The sequence below is a fragment of the Ostrinia nubilalis genome, chromosome 2 (genome assembly GCF_963855985.1).
Source record: "Ostrinia nubilalis chromosome 2, ilOstNubi1.1, whole genome shotgun sequence".
Taxonomy (NCBI): Eukaryota; Metazoa; Arthropoda; class Insecta; order Lepidoptera; family Crambidae; genus Ostrinia; species Ostrinia nubilalis.
The window spans coordinates 11,626,717-11,639,483 of NC_087089.1; the positions used below are offsets into that span (position 1 = coordinate 11,626,717).

Consider the following 12,767-nt stretch of genomic DNA (forward strand, 5'->3'; position numbering starts at 1 on the left):
AAAATGTGAATGGCTCTTACGATGTCCCCCCCTTAAATCAAAATGTCTTTATTTGGTCTATATGCCCATCATCACTACGTAATAATTATAAAAAAAAGTCGCTTTCCTGTCTGTCTGTCCCTATGTATGCTTAGATCTTTAAAACTATGCAACAGATTTTGATACGGTATTTAGGGTTCCGTAGCCAAATGGCAAAAACGGAACCCTTATAGATTCGTCATATAGTCTGTCTGAACATAGAACGTTTTTGTGCACTTTTTAAAATGAGTTAACCAAGTATATGGCTATTAGACTTGCACACGTCCGTCCGTTTTTTGTAGGATTAATATAATTAAGTAACATTTATTTTTTGCATTCGGCTCTTGGTCTAACCCAAACGAAACACGAACAACTAATGAACTAACAATGAACAAAGTTGATAAATTAGTAATATGTAAATAATGAATTTGTTTTACGAGCTGTCCCGGCGTACCCGCAAATTAATATAAAGTTGTTTAAGTGATTTATAAAATCGCAATATTAATTTTTGAAAGTAGGGTCATTGTGCTGGTTTTCTATCTAACTTCGGTTTTCGTCCATTTCACTGAGCTGCCATAAACACAGATTGTATTCACAGAAGGCAGTAGCCATCCCGCGCTAGTTTTGTTGCAATCTATAATGCCTAAGCAACAGTTCTACCTAAATGAAAATGTAATTTAAAAAGTAGTGAGTTCCAAAAAATTACGTAAATGCGCGGCCATACACCGGTCACCGGTACATTGCAGAAATCATCGCGCTAGAAAAAAAACGTGCTGACAGGAAAAGTTTTTGGCACGTATGTCTAATTGATAGCATTATAAACACAATTTTAAGTGTTTATTAAACTTCTTCACTTCATACAAAATTAAATCTTAGATGACTAAGGGTCATTTTTTTAAAGCAAAGCTCAGTTCATATAGCAGGCAAATCAACTCGGAAAGGAATCAACAACGTATCGCCTTTTGTGGCATGGAGGTAATAGTGGAGAGGAAATATAGATCTATACAAAAATTCGACAAATTAATGACAAACAGCTGTTTATCTCTTTCTAACTTACCCCTGGTGATGTATAAAAAAAAGAAATAGATAATGTTTGGTCAGTACTCATTCTGGCAACATTTTCATGTGACGTCACTAACTACCTGACTTGTGCCGAGTAGGTACCTACATACAAGATTTAAGAAAACAACATATTTATAGGCAATCAGCTGACAACTACACGCACACACACAAATACCTGTCAGCTGATTGCCTATATTGCGGCCATGTTGTTTTCTTAAATCGTGTATGTATTTATAATGCGTGTAAATGTGTGCGTAATGTACCGAGTACGTTTATTTTAAAGTTACGCCAAGTCCATGAGACATTGATATACGTCAGTGTTTTGCGAGCTGTCATTGCCCTTCGCGCACTGTCATCGGCGAGGCAAGGCGTTTACGTTACGGTGCGGATTGTGTGTGCGTTGCAGTATGGACTTTAGTTGACTGCCTTTATGAGCACTCGAACGACATAAAATAATATGATACATTTATGTAAGGGTATTTTAAGATCACAAAGTTGGCAACTCCGATAGTTGGACGAAAACCAGCGCAAAGACCCTATCCTGTTTGACACCTATAATAATTGACAATAGCTGGCTCGGCGAACTTCGGCAAACTAATGTGTGACGTGAAGTGCCAAATCGCGGAAAATGTCGGAAGAAATACATGAATTTGCATGAATTATCATGAATAACAATAACCACTTATTTACCTCTCAGTGTCTTCAGGCAACTTAAAAAAAGTACATTGTGTGTTTTTATTATTATTTAGGCAGTTAAATACTGCACAGTATTTTTTACACAGTATTTTTTTATTTTTTTCCATAATACAAGAGTACGCGTGCGTGTGTCAATGCTCGCTCGTATCTCGTATGTGACGCCTTGTCGAATCACCTCCTGTAGGTGGGCTATCGTGCGTGTTTTGTTTTCGATGTGAACTCGCGGAGATGAACAGGCCTGATACAATGAAGGACATGGAAATCATACCAAAAGTAACATTCGCGCTAGGTGATATTGATTCCGAAGATTGTTAACCGTCTTCATATTCTATAGCTGCATCTTCAGCAGAAGAATGCGCCGGCGGCGGTGCGGGCAGCGTCGGCGCGAGTGGCGCCGGCGCCGGTGCGGGCTCGGGCTCCGGCGGGGGCAGCGCCGCGCCCGCCGAGGAGTCCTCCTCTGAGGAGGGCGAGGTGGGGAGGCTCCAGGCCCTCTTAGAGGCCCGCGGGCTCCCGCCGCACTTACTCGGCGCGTTAGGCCCGCGTATGCAGCATCTGCTGCACAGAACAGTCACCGCTAACTCAGGTGAGTTGTTGCGATAGTACTACTACTTTGCCTGGCCCGTTCCCATTTTATTCGGGGTTGGCCCTCCTTATTTTGCGTCTCCAGGCGGCTCGGTCCTGGGTCCTCTGTTGACTTGAGCCTCTTTGAGGTTCTATTGATATCCATGTGATTCGAGATCTTCCTCGTCTTCGAGGTTTAGTTTTAATTTGTTGCGATAGTAACGCATCTTATTATCGTGCTGTGTGATTGCCAAAAGCCGTAGTCGCTAGCGCCAACTGAATCTGGCAGACTGGTTATTAGGAAATAATGTGTAGGCCAAGTCGATTTAGACATGATTTCAGCGTTCTGGGTAATGATGATATTTTCGGTGTTTCCGAAGTTGTCAAGGAGAAAAATCTGAAGGACTGTGAATGAAATTAAAATTCTTACCGTTCATAAACCTATCAGTTCCCAAAAATGTGAAATAACTTCTTGTACATCAATGTTGTCCGATATTTTTTGCTGTGACTCAGATATATTGAGACGCTACTAGGGCGTTCTGAGGTGCATACAGCATTTCTTTTATTGGTGCACCGGCGTCAAAAACTGACCAGATTAGCATTGACTTCCTACGTCCCAGGGCTACACAGCTATATGTAGATACATAGTTTATGTTAACGTCCTCCGTTCTTAACACGTAGCGGCTTCAAAAGCGGCCCAGCCTAGAGTTGGCTTCACAGCTACAAACAGTTTTTATAAATGTTCCTTTCTCACTCCCGCAGCGGCATCCAAAGCGGCCCAGCTGCTAGCCAGTCTCAAGCCAAGGCTCCTCAGCTGAATAGTTTTTGTAAACGTTCCTTATTATTCCAGCGGCGTCCAAAGCGGCCCAGCTGTTAGCCGGCCTGCAAGCCACCGGCGACGAGGGCCAGCAACTGCAGGCTGTGATCGAGATGTGCCAGCTGCTGGTGATGGGCAACGAGGACACGCTGGCCGGCTTCCCCGTGCGCCAGGTCGTGCCCGCGCTCGTCAACCTGCTGGCCGCTGAGCATAACTTCGATATGGTGAGTGTATGAAAGCATAAAATATTTTAATGGAACCGTATGCAATAGGCTAGTTTCCTAAAAAAATTTTTTAGTCCGTCAATTCTAGTATAAAAAACTATTGCACACGTATATTTTTAATTGTCAATCAAACAAATAATTACAAGGTTATAGTGCGTTGAAGTTCCGCGCGACGTCACAAAGTGCTGCACTTTTACGCACTCATTGACGTTACGGGCCTTTTCTTTAGAACTTTGGTACGCTTTATCTCTTTACATTTTCATTCGTTTTAAAAAGTAAAAAATACGTGTCGAGTAGTTTTTGTTAAGCTAACTGACGGACTAATTAAAACTCTTGCTTTTTTACCCAGGAAACATCCCTATTGTGATAGATGCTCTTTTGCACTAAAAATGAACTGTGAAAGTTGAAAATAAAAAATGACTTCTTCTTTTTCCTTTCCCTAGCCTTCTTTCCACTTTATTTGGGGTCGGCTCTCCTTCTTCTAAGGCGCCAGGACAGTGTGTCCTGGGTTGTCGAAATATTCGTCTGGGCACGCTCTATGACTGTTCATTTTCCTAAAAATAAAGGTATAATTTCGTGGGCAACTGCACGCAGCAGCAGATGGTGTGTCGCCGCGTATCTAGAAAGATACTCGTAGCATTAAATGTATTCAGCTCTAATGATGAAACGATTTGCTTAGTGGTGTATGAAAAATGTTTCTGCCACTAAATGAAGCTATAATAAAACTTCAGTTAAGTACTTCATTCGCGTTTAACCGCCATATAGCGTAACAAAGTATTTGCCAAGACGAGATAACGGAAACGCTCGCACACTCACTGCGGGCGCGCGTCGCACAGTCGCGACAGCAATATAATTACGCGCGAGCGATAAGGATGGGTAGGTTGGGGTCATTGGACGGGATTCTACGTGCTCACGGACCAGGCTTTATCTACCTTTTTCTAAGCTACCAATATCTACCCATGTCATTGTATGTCATGGTGTAAAGGCACATCTATTCAGCATTCTAATACATTGCCATTCAACAGATGAACCTACCCATGTCATTGTATGTCATGGTGTAAAGGCATATCTATTCAGCATTCTAATACATTACCATTCAACAGATGAACCACGCCTGCCGCGCGCTCACCTACATGCTCGAGGCATTGCCTCGCAGTAGCGGCGCCGTGGCGCTGGCGGTTCCGGCCTTCCTGGACAAGCTGCAGGCCATCACGTGCATGGACGTGGCTGAGCAGAGCCTCACGGCCCTGGACATGCTGTCCCGCAGGCACTCCAAGGCCATCCTACAAGCGGTAAGTACCCAGTACCTAGCAGCAATGAAACGTGACTCGAATTGACGCATTACCTCTACAAATGTGTAACTTTGCAGCATAAATACATCTTGTAGCATATTAACTAACTAATGTGTGCTGCGAGACTTTGCCCTTTGCCAATTTTATGATTCTAGGTCAACGGGAACCTATAGGTTTTGATTTACTGACGAGTGTCATAATTTTCCGTCCACTCAACTTACTTCTCAAAACCGTTAATACTTTATCCGTCATGAATGACTGAAGCCCGACTAATTTCATATTCACCAGATGAATCTGTAATCATTATGTTTAAATGTAACGTCAATCAAGATTCAAATGAAATAACAATCAGTATTTTTCAGAACACTTTAAAAACACAAACCGTATTCAAATGTTGAAATTAATAGTATAAACAACATACCGATATTAAGAAATGCCTTTAATCATTCATGTTTACCTTACACTACATTAATTCAAAATTAACTGAGACCTTTTTAAAATTATTACATTTATAAAGTGACAGCTAGCTTACAGTTCCTGTTAATATGTGTATTTTTATCTAAAATAGGGCCATCATCATTATAATTATAGTCATAAGACTTACAGAATAAAATCGTAAAATGACGTATCAATGTCAATGGTAAAAATATCACTACATAAACATTCCTTTCCACAGCGCGGTGTGTCAGCCTGCCTGACTTACCTGGACTTCTTCTCGATCAACGCGCAGCGCGCTGCGCTCTCCATCACAGCAAACTGCTGCCAGAATCTCACTCCAGACGAGTTCCATCTGGTTAGGGACTCGCTGCAACTGCTAGCCAACAGGTAAGTTTCACAACTTGTAACCTGTTTCCCCCAATTCCTTGTTCCAATTAGAAAATCGCGCGGCTTCCTTTGTAGCAGGCCGATTTGTGTCGGTGTCGGCGAGGCTAGTCATTGAGACGTATTGTTATCTTAAATTTTACTATTAGCGAATGTAATGCTGAGCCTAAACTTTGTGTATATTCTTGCTGTCTGTTTAAGCTACTAAAAAAATCTTGAGACTCCATTATCTTCTACCCTAACTTATATTCTACGCCTGAACCTAAAAGGATATTGTCCATTTGTTATGGTTATCACCATTGTGTGTTTTATATGGGGAATATGAATTGTAATGGAAAACGTTTCTTACAGATTAACCCAACAAGATAAGAAATCAGTAGAATGCGTCTGCCTCGCATTCTCGCGACTCGTAGACAGCTTCCAACATGACCCGGCTCGCCTCCAAGAGATCGCGACCCCAGAGCTGCTCACTAATCTTCAGCAACTGGTAAGTTATAATAAAAACCTCCCCGCCTCCTAACCAACCAAACTATAGGCCGACTAAAAGTCTGTAATGTGCTGCGGGGTGTCTTACTGATAAGGCCATCAGGTCGAGATTTCAAATGTATCTCCATTTGGATTAACCAAGTTATTTATATTTGTATGAGCCATCAAGTCGAGATTTTAAACATATTTCCATTTGGGTTGGTTAACCAAGTCATTTATTGGATGACTCATAATCGTAACCAGTGTGATATAGATGCCAAACAAAAGTTACACTCCCAAAGGAATCGACTCATTTAAATTGTAGATAAAAGGTTATCAATCATATGTTATGAGGGCAACTTTTTATCACGTTTTCCCAGACATAAAAACAAATAGACGTGTTGACACCACCAATCAACGAGGGTTTTCGCGAATGAAAAATCCGCCAGATGGCAATACGTAGACGCGAGTTCCAAATGCTGCATGATTGGTTATTTTTGACATGACATTGACAGATATGTCAAAATCCACCAATCACGCAGCAGTCAGACCCCACATCCACGTCCCGCCATCTAGCGGATCTTTCATTCGCGAAAACCCTCATTGACGTACTTTTTAAAAATGTCAAAACGAAACTCTCCCATAGAATTTGTATGGCACTACAAGCAAGTGACATCACTATTTTGTCAACTCAATTAAACTACTTTTTTCAATTACAATGCGACCAAAAATCGTAATTAGCAGGTAATTTTAAATTTATTAAGTTATAAAACATGAAAGAAATGTCTTTTTTAGAAAATATGTGATTTCGAATTATTGGGGAATGGTGTCAAATTGTCTATTGTTTTGCAGCTGGTCGTGCAGCCGCCGCTGATATCGGGTGCTACCTTCATCACTGTACTGCGGCTGCTGTGGGTGATGTGTGCCGCGTGCCCGCAGCTGGCGCTCGCGCTACACCAGCGCTCCATCGCCGACACACTGCTGTGTCTGCTCACCGGCACCGGCTCCTCCATGCACCAGGAGGTATGTGAATGGACCATGCGACTGCCAGGGTCTACGCTAAAACTTGCATGGGCGGCTTGCGGTCTGCCAAGACTCCAAGCTACCCATCCTTATCACTCGCGCGTAATTATATTGCTGTCGCGCTCGCACACTCACTGCGGCCGCACGTCGCACAGTCGCAACAGCAATATAATTACGCGCGAGCGATAAGGATGGGTAGCTTGGGGTCATTGGACGAAATTCTACGTGCTCGGCGACCGGACTTTAGTAATGTACCCGTCCTCCGCCGCGTGCGTGAAAACCCGTCGCGCCCCTGCGCTGTTTGTTCGGCCACAGTTCCAGCTGCCCATTTCCGGTCATGTAGTCTCGTTCTCACCATTTGATGAGAGCAAGAGAAAAAACGGAAATGGGTAGCTGGAACTGCGCTGGCGCACACTTTAATACCAGAGACAAAGGAAAACCAAAACAAAGGAGCATCTCGAGAGCAAATAAGGTTCTGTGGAACCGGGCATTGTAGTCATTTGAGATACATTTATGAGCGGACAAAGCGCTGTAATCATCTTTGACGTCATTTATTATGACTTGACCAATCTTACAAATACACTCAACATCAAATAAATCGCACCTTCCGCGACGCGAACTTTAAAGATTTTCTTCGGACACAATCATGGTGCCCCAACAATATTGGTGTTATTTGAAAGACCAATAAATAAACTTAAAGAAAAACACATTTAATTTCTTAATAAACGATTAACACATACCATAAATGTGGCTTGAAAAAGGACCTCACTTTGGGCTCACCTCTGGGATCAATTAGACCAATTTTTATGGTTATAAAACCAAATAATGAACTCACGTGTCCTCTTTAAAAGGATTAATCCCAATTTAACAGTTTTATAGCCATAAAAGTTGGCTCAAGCGTAACTACCTATTTTTTTCTTCTAAAGACACATTTTTGGTGTAAAAACCTTTCCTTGAATGAAATGAAGTTTAGAACTAGGCTTTTAAATGGTGCCAATATAAGTGGGAAGTGGGGATGCATTCGTTTGAAAGTGTTTGTCGCGGGAGGTGCGATTTATTTGATGTCGAGTGTAATTGAAGCATTCTTCTTTACCTCTTGTATATTCTACATTGCTTATGATAAAATAATAAACAAATGTCAGTGATCGTTTCCTAATGTTACTCCTCTCATCTCAGCAAGTGGAGCTGCTGCCGCGCCTGCCGCAGGAGCTGTACGAGATCACGTGCCTGATCGGCGAGCTGATGCCGCGGCTGCCGACGGACGGCATCTTCGCCGTGGACGCGCACCTCGACCGGCCCTGGGCCGCGCCCGCCGACCGCTCGGCGCACTGGCAGTGGCGGGACGATAGAGGTACGCCCGGTATACAATTTTGTTATAAATCATACCACAGAATAATAATAAGTACTACGTACAGAAGGTTTACTTCGCGAAGGTATTTAAAAAAATGTATGCTCAATGTCATTAACAATATGGTGTATTTTAGCTTGTCTCAAGAGTCAAGCACCATTTTGTTGACAAACGTCAGTGATAGATACTGCGCCGAACCCATAGGGCTGACTTCGGTAAAATGATGTGTGACGTGAGGTGCCAAACTGCAGAAAATGGCGGAGGAAATACATGATTAAGCATGAATTATCATGAATAATATTAACCACTTATTTACCTCTCAGTGTCTTGAGGCAACTTAAAAAAGTACATTCTGTGTTTTTATTATTATTTAGGCAGTTAAATACTGCACAGTATTAGTACACCATTTTCTTTATTGTCTTCCATCATACACAAGAATACGCGTGCGTGAGTCAATGTCGCTCGTATGTGAGGCCTTGTCGAATAGTATCCTATAGGTGGGCCATCGTGCGTGTTTTGTTTTCGATGTAAACTCGCGGAGATGAACAGGCCTGATCATACTAACAATCATTTTGAGGTAGCAAAATATTGTTCCTATATTAATTGGTATTTAACTACAACCCGTAGCCTTCACGTAACAAAACTTCAACGACAACAAATAGCTGAATGCGATCCTATCGAGTAATCGTTCTATCGAAATTACCCTTGTGAATACGGACTTAGAACCGTTTTTTAATTGGACGACTTCTGAACGTCAGCGAGATCTTGACTGTCAAAATACGTGAATTAGGCCACTGGGCCGCGCCCGCCGACCTCTCGGCGCACTGGCAGTGGCGGGACGATAGAGGTACGCCCGGTGTAAAATTCTGTTAACTCTTGGTGTAACAATCATTTTGAGGTAGCAAAATATTGTTCCTATATAAATTGGTAACTACAACCCGGTCGAGTTAACTGCCCACTTGGCGGCCGTGACGTCTCATCGACGCTCTGATACGGACAGGCGAAGGCAAGAAGGTGCTTAGGAGAGTCGCATTGCAGCGAGGTGCGCAGTTAACTTGACAAGGTTGTATAAATAAAATTTGAAATGGAGTTTTGATTGGACTATTGTACGATAAATTAAGAATAATTAAGTAATTTTGAAAATGTATTCTGGTTTTTAATTTTAAACAGTGCACTAACATTTGCAGCGAAAATTTCTAGAACATATGACGTGAAAAGACAGCTACAGCACAACTAAAGCTATGCTTGTATTTTTCTGTCAAAACGCTGTGCAAATTAAAAACTGGAGTTTAGTTAGCGAATGCAAATTAAAACCGTTGTGAACCTACAGGCGTGTGGCGTTCTTACTCGTGGGCAGAGAGCCGCGCGCTGGAGGCGGGCGCGGCGGCGGGCGAGGAGGAGGTGTGCCTCACCACGCTCGGCCGCTCCTACACCGTCGACCTCACCGCCATGCAGCAGCTCAACGACCACACCGGCACCGCGCGGCCCGTGCAGCGCGCGCCGCCGCCCGCCCGCGCCGACCAGCCGGCGCCGCACGCGCCCGCTCACGGTACGTACGCGCCCGTTCATGGAACGTGTACCACGCCGGGCCGCTCCTACACCGTGACGTCACCGCCATGCAGCAGCTCAACGACCACACCGGCACCGCGCGGCCCGTGCAGCGCGCGCCGCCGCCCGCCCGCGCCGACCAGCCGGCGCCGCACGCGCCCGCTCACGGTACGTACTGCTAGCCTACGGAACGTGTACGCCCGCTCATAGTATGTATACGCCCGCTCATAGGACGTATACGCACGCTCATAGTAAGTATGCGCCCGCTCACAGTACGTACTGCTAGCCTATGGAACGTGTACCACGCCGGGCCGCTCCTACACCGTCGACCTCACCGCCATGCAGCAGCTCAACGACCACACCGGCACCGCGCGGCCCGTGCAGCGCGCGCCGCCGCCCGCCCGCGCCGACCAGCCGGCGCCGCACGCGCCCGCTCACGGTATGTAAAGCTCACTCATAGTTCGTATACGCCCGCTCGTAGTACGTATGCGCCCGCTCACGGTACGTACTGCCAGCCTATGGAACGTGTACCACGCCGGGCCGCTCCTACACCGTGACCTCACCGCCATGCAGCAGCTCAACGACCACACCGGCACCGCGCGGCCCGTGCAGCGCGCGCCGCCGCCCGCCCGCGCCGACCAGCCGGCGCCGCACGCGCCCGCTCACGGTACGTAAAGCTCATTCATAGTACGTATGCGCCCGCTCACGGTACGTACGCGCCCGCAAGGAACGTGTACTGCGCGGCCCGTGCAGCGCGCGCCGCCGCCCGCCCGCGCCGACCAGCCGGCGCCGCACGCGCCCGCTCACGGTACGTACTGCTAGCCTATGGCACGTATACGCCCGGTCATAGTACGTATACGCCTGCTCATAATACGTAGAGCACACTCATGGTACGTAGAGCACGTTCATAGTACGTATGTGCTCGATCAAGGTACGTGTATCGCCCGCATATTGAACTTTACGTATGCGCCCGCTCATGGAACGTACGCATTCTCCCTTGATGCGCCCTTGATCACGCCCACGCCGGCATTACCATTTCAACATCAATATGGTCATAGAAATCTGCTGCCATCTCGATTGCTAGCTACATGTTATGCTCGTGGCTTATAACAAACATCGGCCACAATGTTTGGAGTTCACCACAATACAATCTTAGATCACTCGTCTATCCCATTCGGCTTTTTAGTGTCATATCTTAAACAGCCAACTTATTGTGTCACCACCCCATGTCACGTCAAAGGCCTCGACTTAACGCTTTAGTTCTTCACAGATCCCCGCATCGCCATGGTCCGCAGCAACCCGCTCCTCGCCCGGGCCCTCCTAGCCGTTCTCCACGAGGTGTACTGGAGTTCCGCTGGGCCCGCGGTGCGCTCTCAAGCGCTGAAAGCGATCCTGCGCTGCGTGTACTACGCCGACGCGCCGCTGCTGCGGCAAGTGCTCAAGATGCAGGTACGGGACGATGAGACCCCGCGGACCGAAGGATCCGAGTTCTTGAAGGTTCACATTCGAATATTAATGACAGAGTTGATAGTGTTGAATTGAGTTAGTTGTACTTGTAGGTAGTTGATGTTTTTAAAGGACAACTGTTCGGTTGGCAATACTTATCTTAATAAAAATTAGTCTACGACTCTCGGGAGTCGTTGATTTTGCGATGTAAAGAATCGAATACGTATTGCCAAGTATGAGTACCTAGAAGCGTATGAAATGAATATTTTATATGTAGTCATAGTCATTGTTGTTTGGTGTAATGACGCGCAGTGAAAATAACAAATTGAATGCGCGGCCATTATTGTGATTTGTTTCGTAGTTTGTCTCAGATAATCAATATGATATTAATGCCAATTTATTTCATAGATGCAATACCGCTGCAGGATAGTAAGTCTACTCCGAACAGCACATTCCACATCTCTCCCTAAAACTCACATTTCCCCAGGTGATATCGTCGCACATCGCGGGCATGATGGCGTCCAGCGACCTGCGCATAGTGGTGGGGTCTCTGCAGCTGGCTGAGATACTGATGCAGCGTCTGCCGGAAGAAATGGCGGTGCAATTCCGCCGCGAGGGCGTGCTGCACCAAGTAGCCCAGCTCGCTGCACACTCGCACACGCCGAGGCAGACTGAGCACAAGGTGAGAATTGAGGTCTATTAGCTCACTCATGTTTTCTTCTTCGTCGCTACACTCTTACCAGAGTGGTCGTGGTCGTCACACCAGGTCCGGTGGCAAGTCTCACAATCCGTCGCCATTCCTCTCGCACTGCAGCCTTTCTTGTGCACTCGTGAAGTGGACCATTGAGTGCGGTTTGGATCTGGTTTACACTCAAGTTTTAGGTGACAGTAAACGGGACTATTCCCACCGCTGCAACTCCTGTGTAGCCGGGATCTAGAGCTTGACCGCCAATAAAAACCCAACAAGTGAAGGTCAAGTTTGTCCCGGGGGAAAGTTAGTGTCATTTGGACCCACAATGAAATTAATCAGAAGTACATAGGGGGAGATCGAAGTTAGGTGACAGTAGACAATATTTCGACATCGAACTGCTGACTCGAGAAGTAGATTGTTTGAGTTTGATATCCGTCGTCTCTGGACTACTGACTGAACCCACTCCTCAATACATACATTTTACGAGTTCTGACAGTTATCATCCGGAGCACACTGCTATAGTTCCAAAATACTGAACTGTCCTATCGATGACATTGACAGCGGGGCGCCACCGTCAATACCGGATCGCTGGTTCCAATTTTTGCCATGTTGGAAACCATATAGTTGAACGATGGTAGCGCCCCCCTGTCATTGAGTTTGGTGGGACATTTCAGCGTGGGTCATCTACATTACGCTAAAGAGGAAAATATGTCAAACATTATAATGTATATGAAATGTGAGGTTGGAATGCTCA

At 45.5% G+C, this 12,767-nt stretch overlaps 1 protein-coding gene across 1 annotated transcript in view; it reads left to right on the plus strand.

Annotated features, from left to right (window-relative positions):
* Window positions 1–12,767, plus strand: part of LOC135078706 (E3 ubiquitin-protein ligase TRIP12) — a 68,409-nt gene that overhangs the window by 24,049 nt on the left and 31,593 nt on the right. The window contains exons 10-22 of the mRNA XM_063973257.1: window positions 2,111–2,359; window positions 3,188–3,378; window positions 4,482–4,670; window positions 5,347–5,495; window positions 5,844–5,979; window positions 6,810–6,980; window positions 8,157–8,331; window positions 9,659–10,044; window positions 10,150–10,315; window positions 10,358–10,543; window positions 10,604–10,684; window positions 11,147–11,325; window positions 11,810–12,004. Coding sequence (XP_063829327.1) covers window positions 2,111–2,359; window positions 3,188–3,378; window positions 4,482–4,670; window positions 5,347–5,495; window positions 5,844–5,979; window positions 6,810–6,980; window positions 8,157–8,331; window positions 9,659–10,044; window positions 10,150–10,315; window positions 10,358–10,543; window positions 10,604–10,684; window positions 11,147–11,325; window positions 11,810–12,004 — 2,453 coding nt within the window. The remainder of the gene's footprint in view (window positions 1–2,110; window positions 2,360–3,187; window positions 3,379–4,481; window positions 4,671–5,346; window positions 5,496–5,843; window positions 5,980–6,809; window positions 6,981–8,156; window positions 8,332–9,658; window positions 10,045–10,149; window positions 10,316–10,357; window positions 10,544–10,603; window positions 10,685–11,146; window positions 11,326–11,809; window positions 12,005–12,767) is intronic.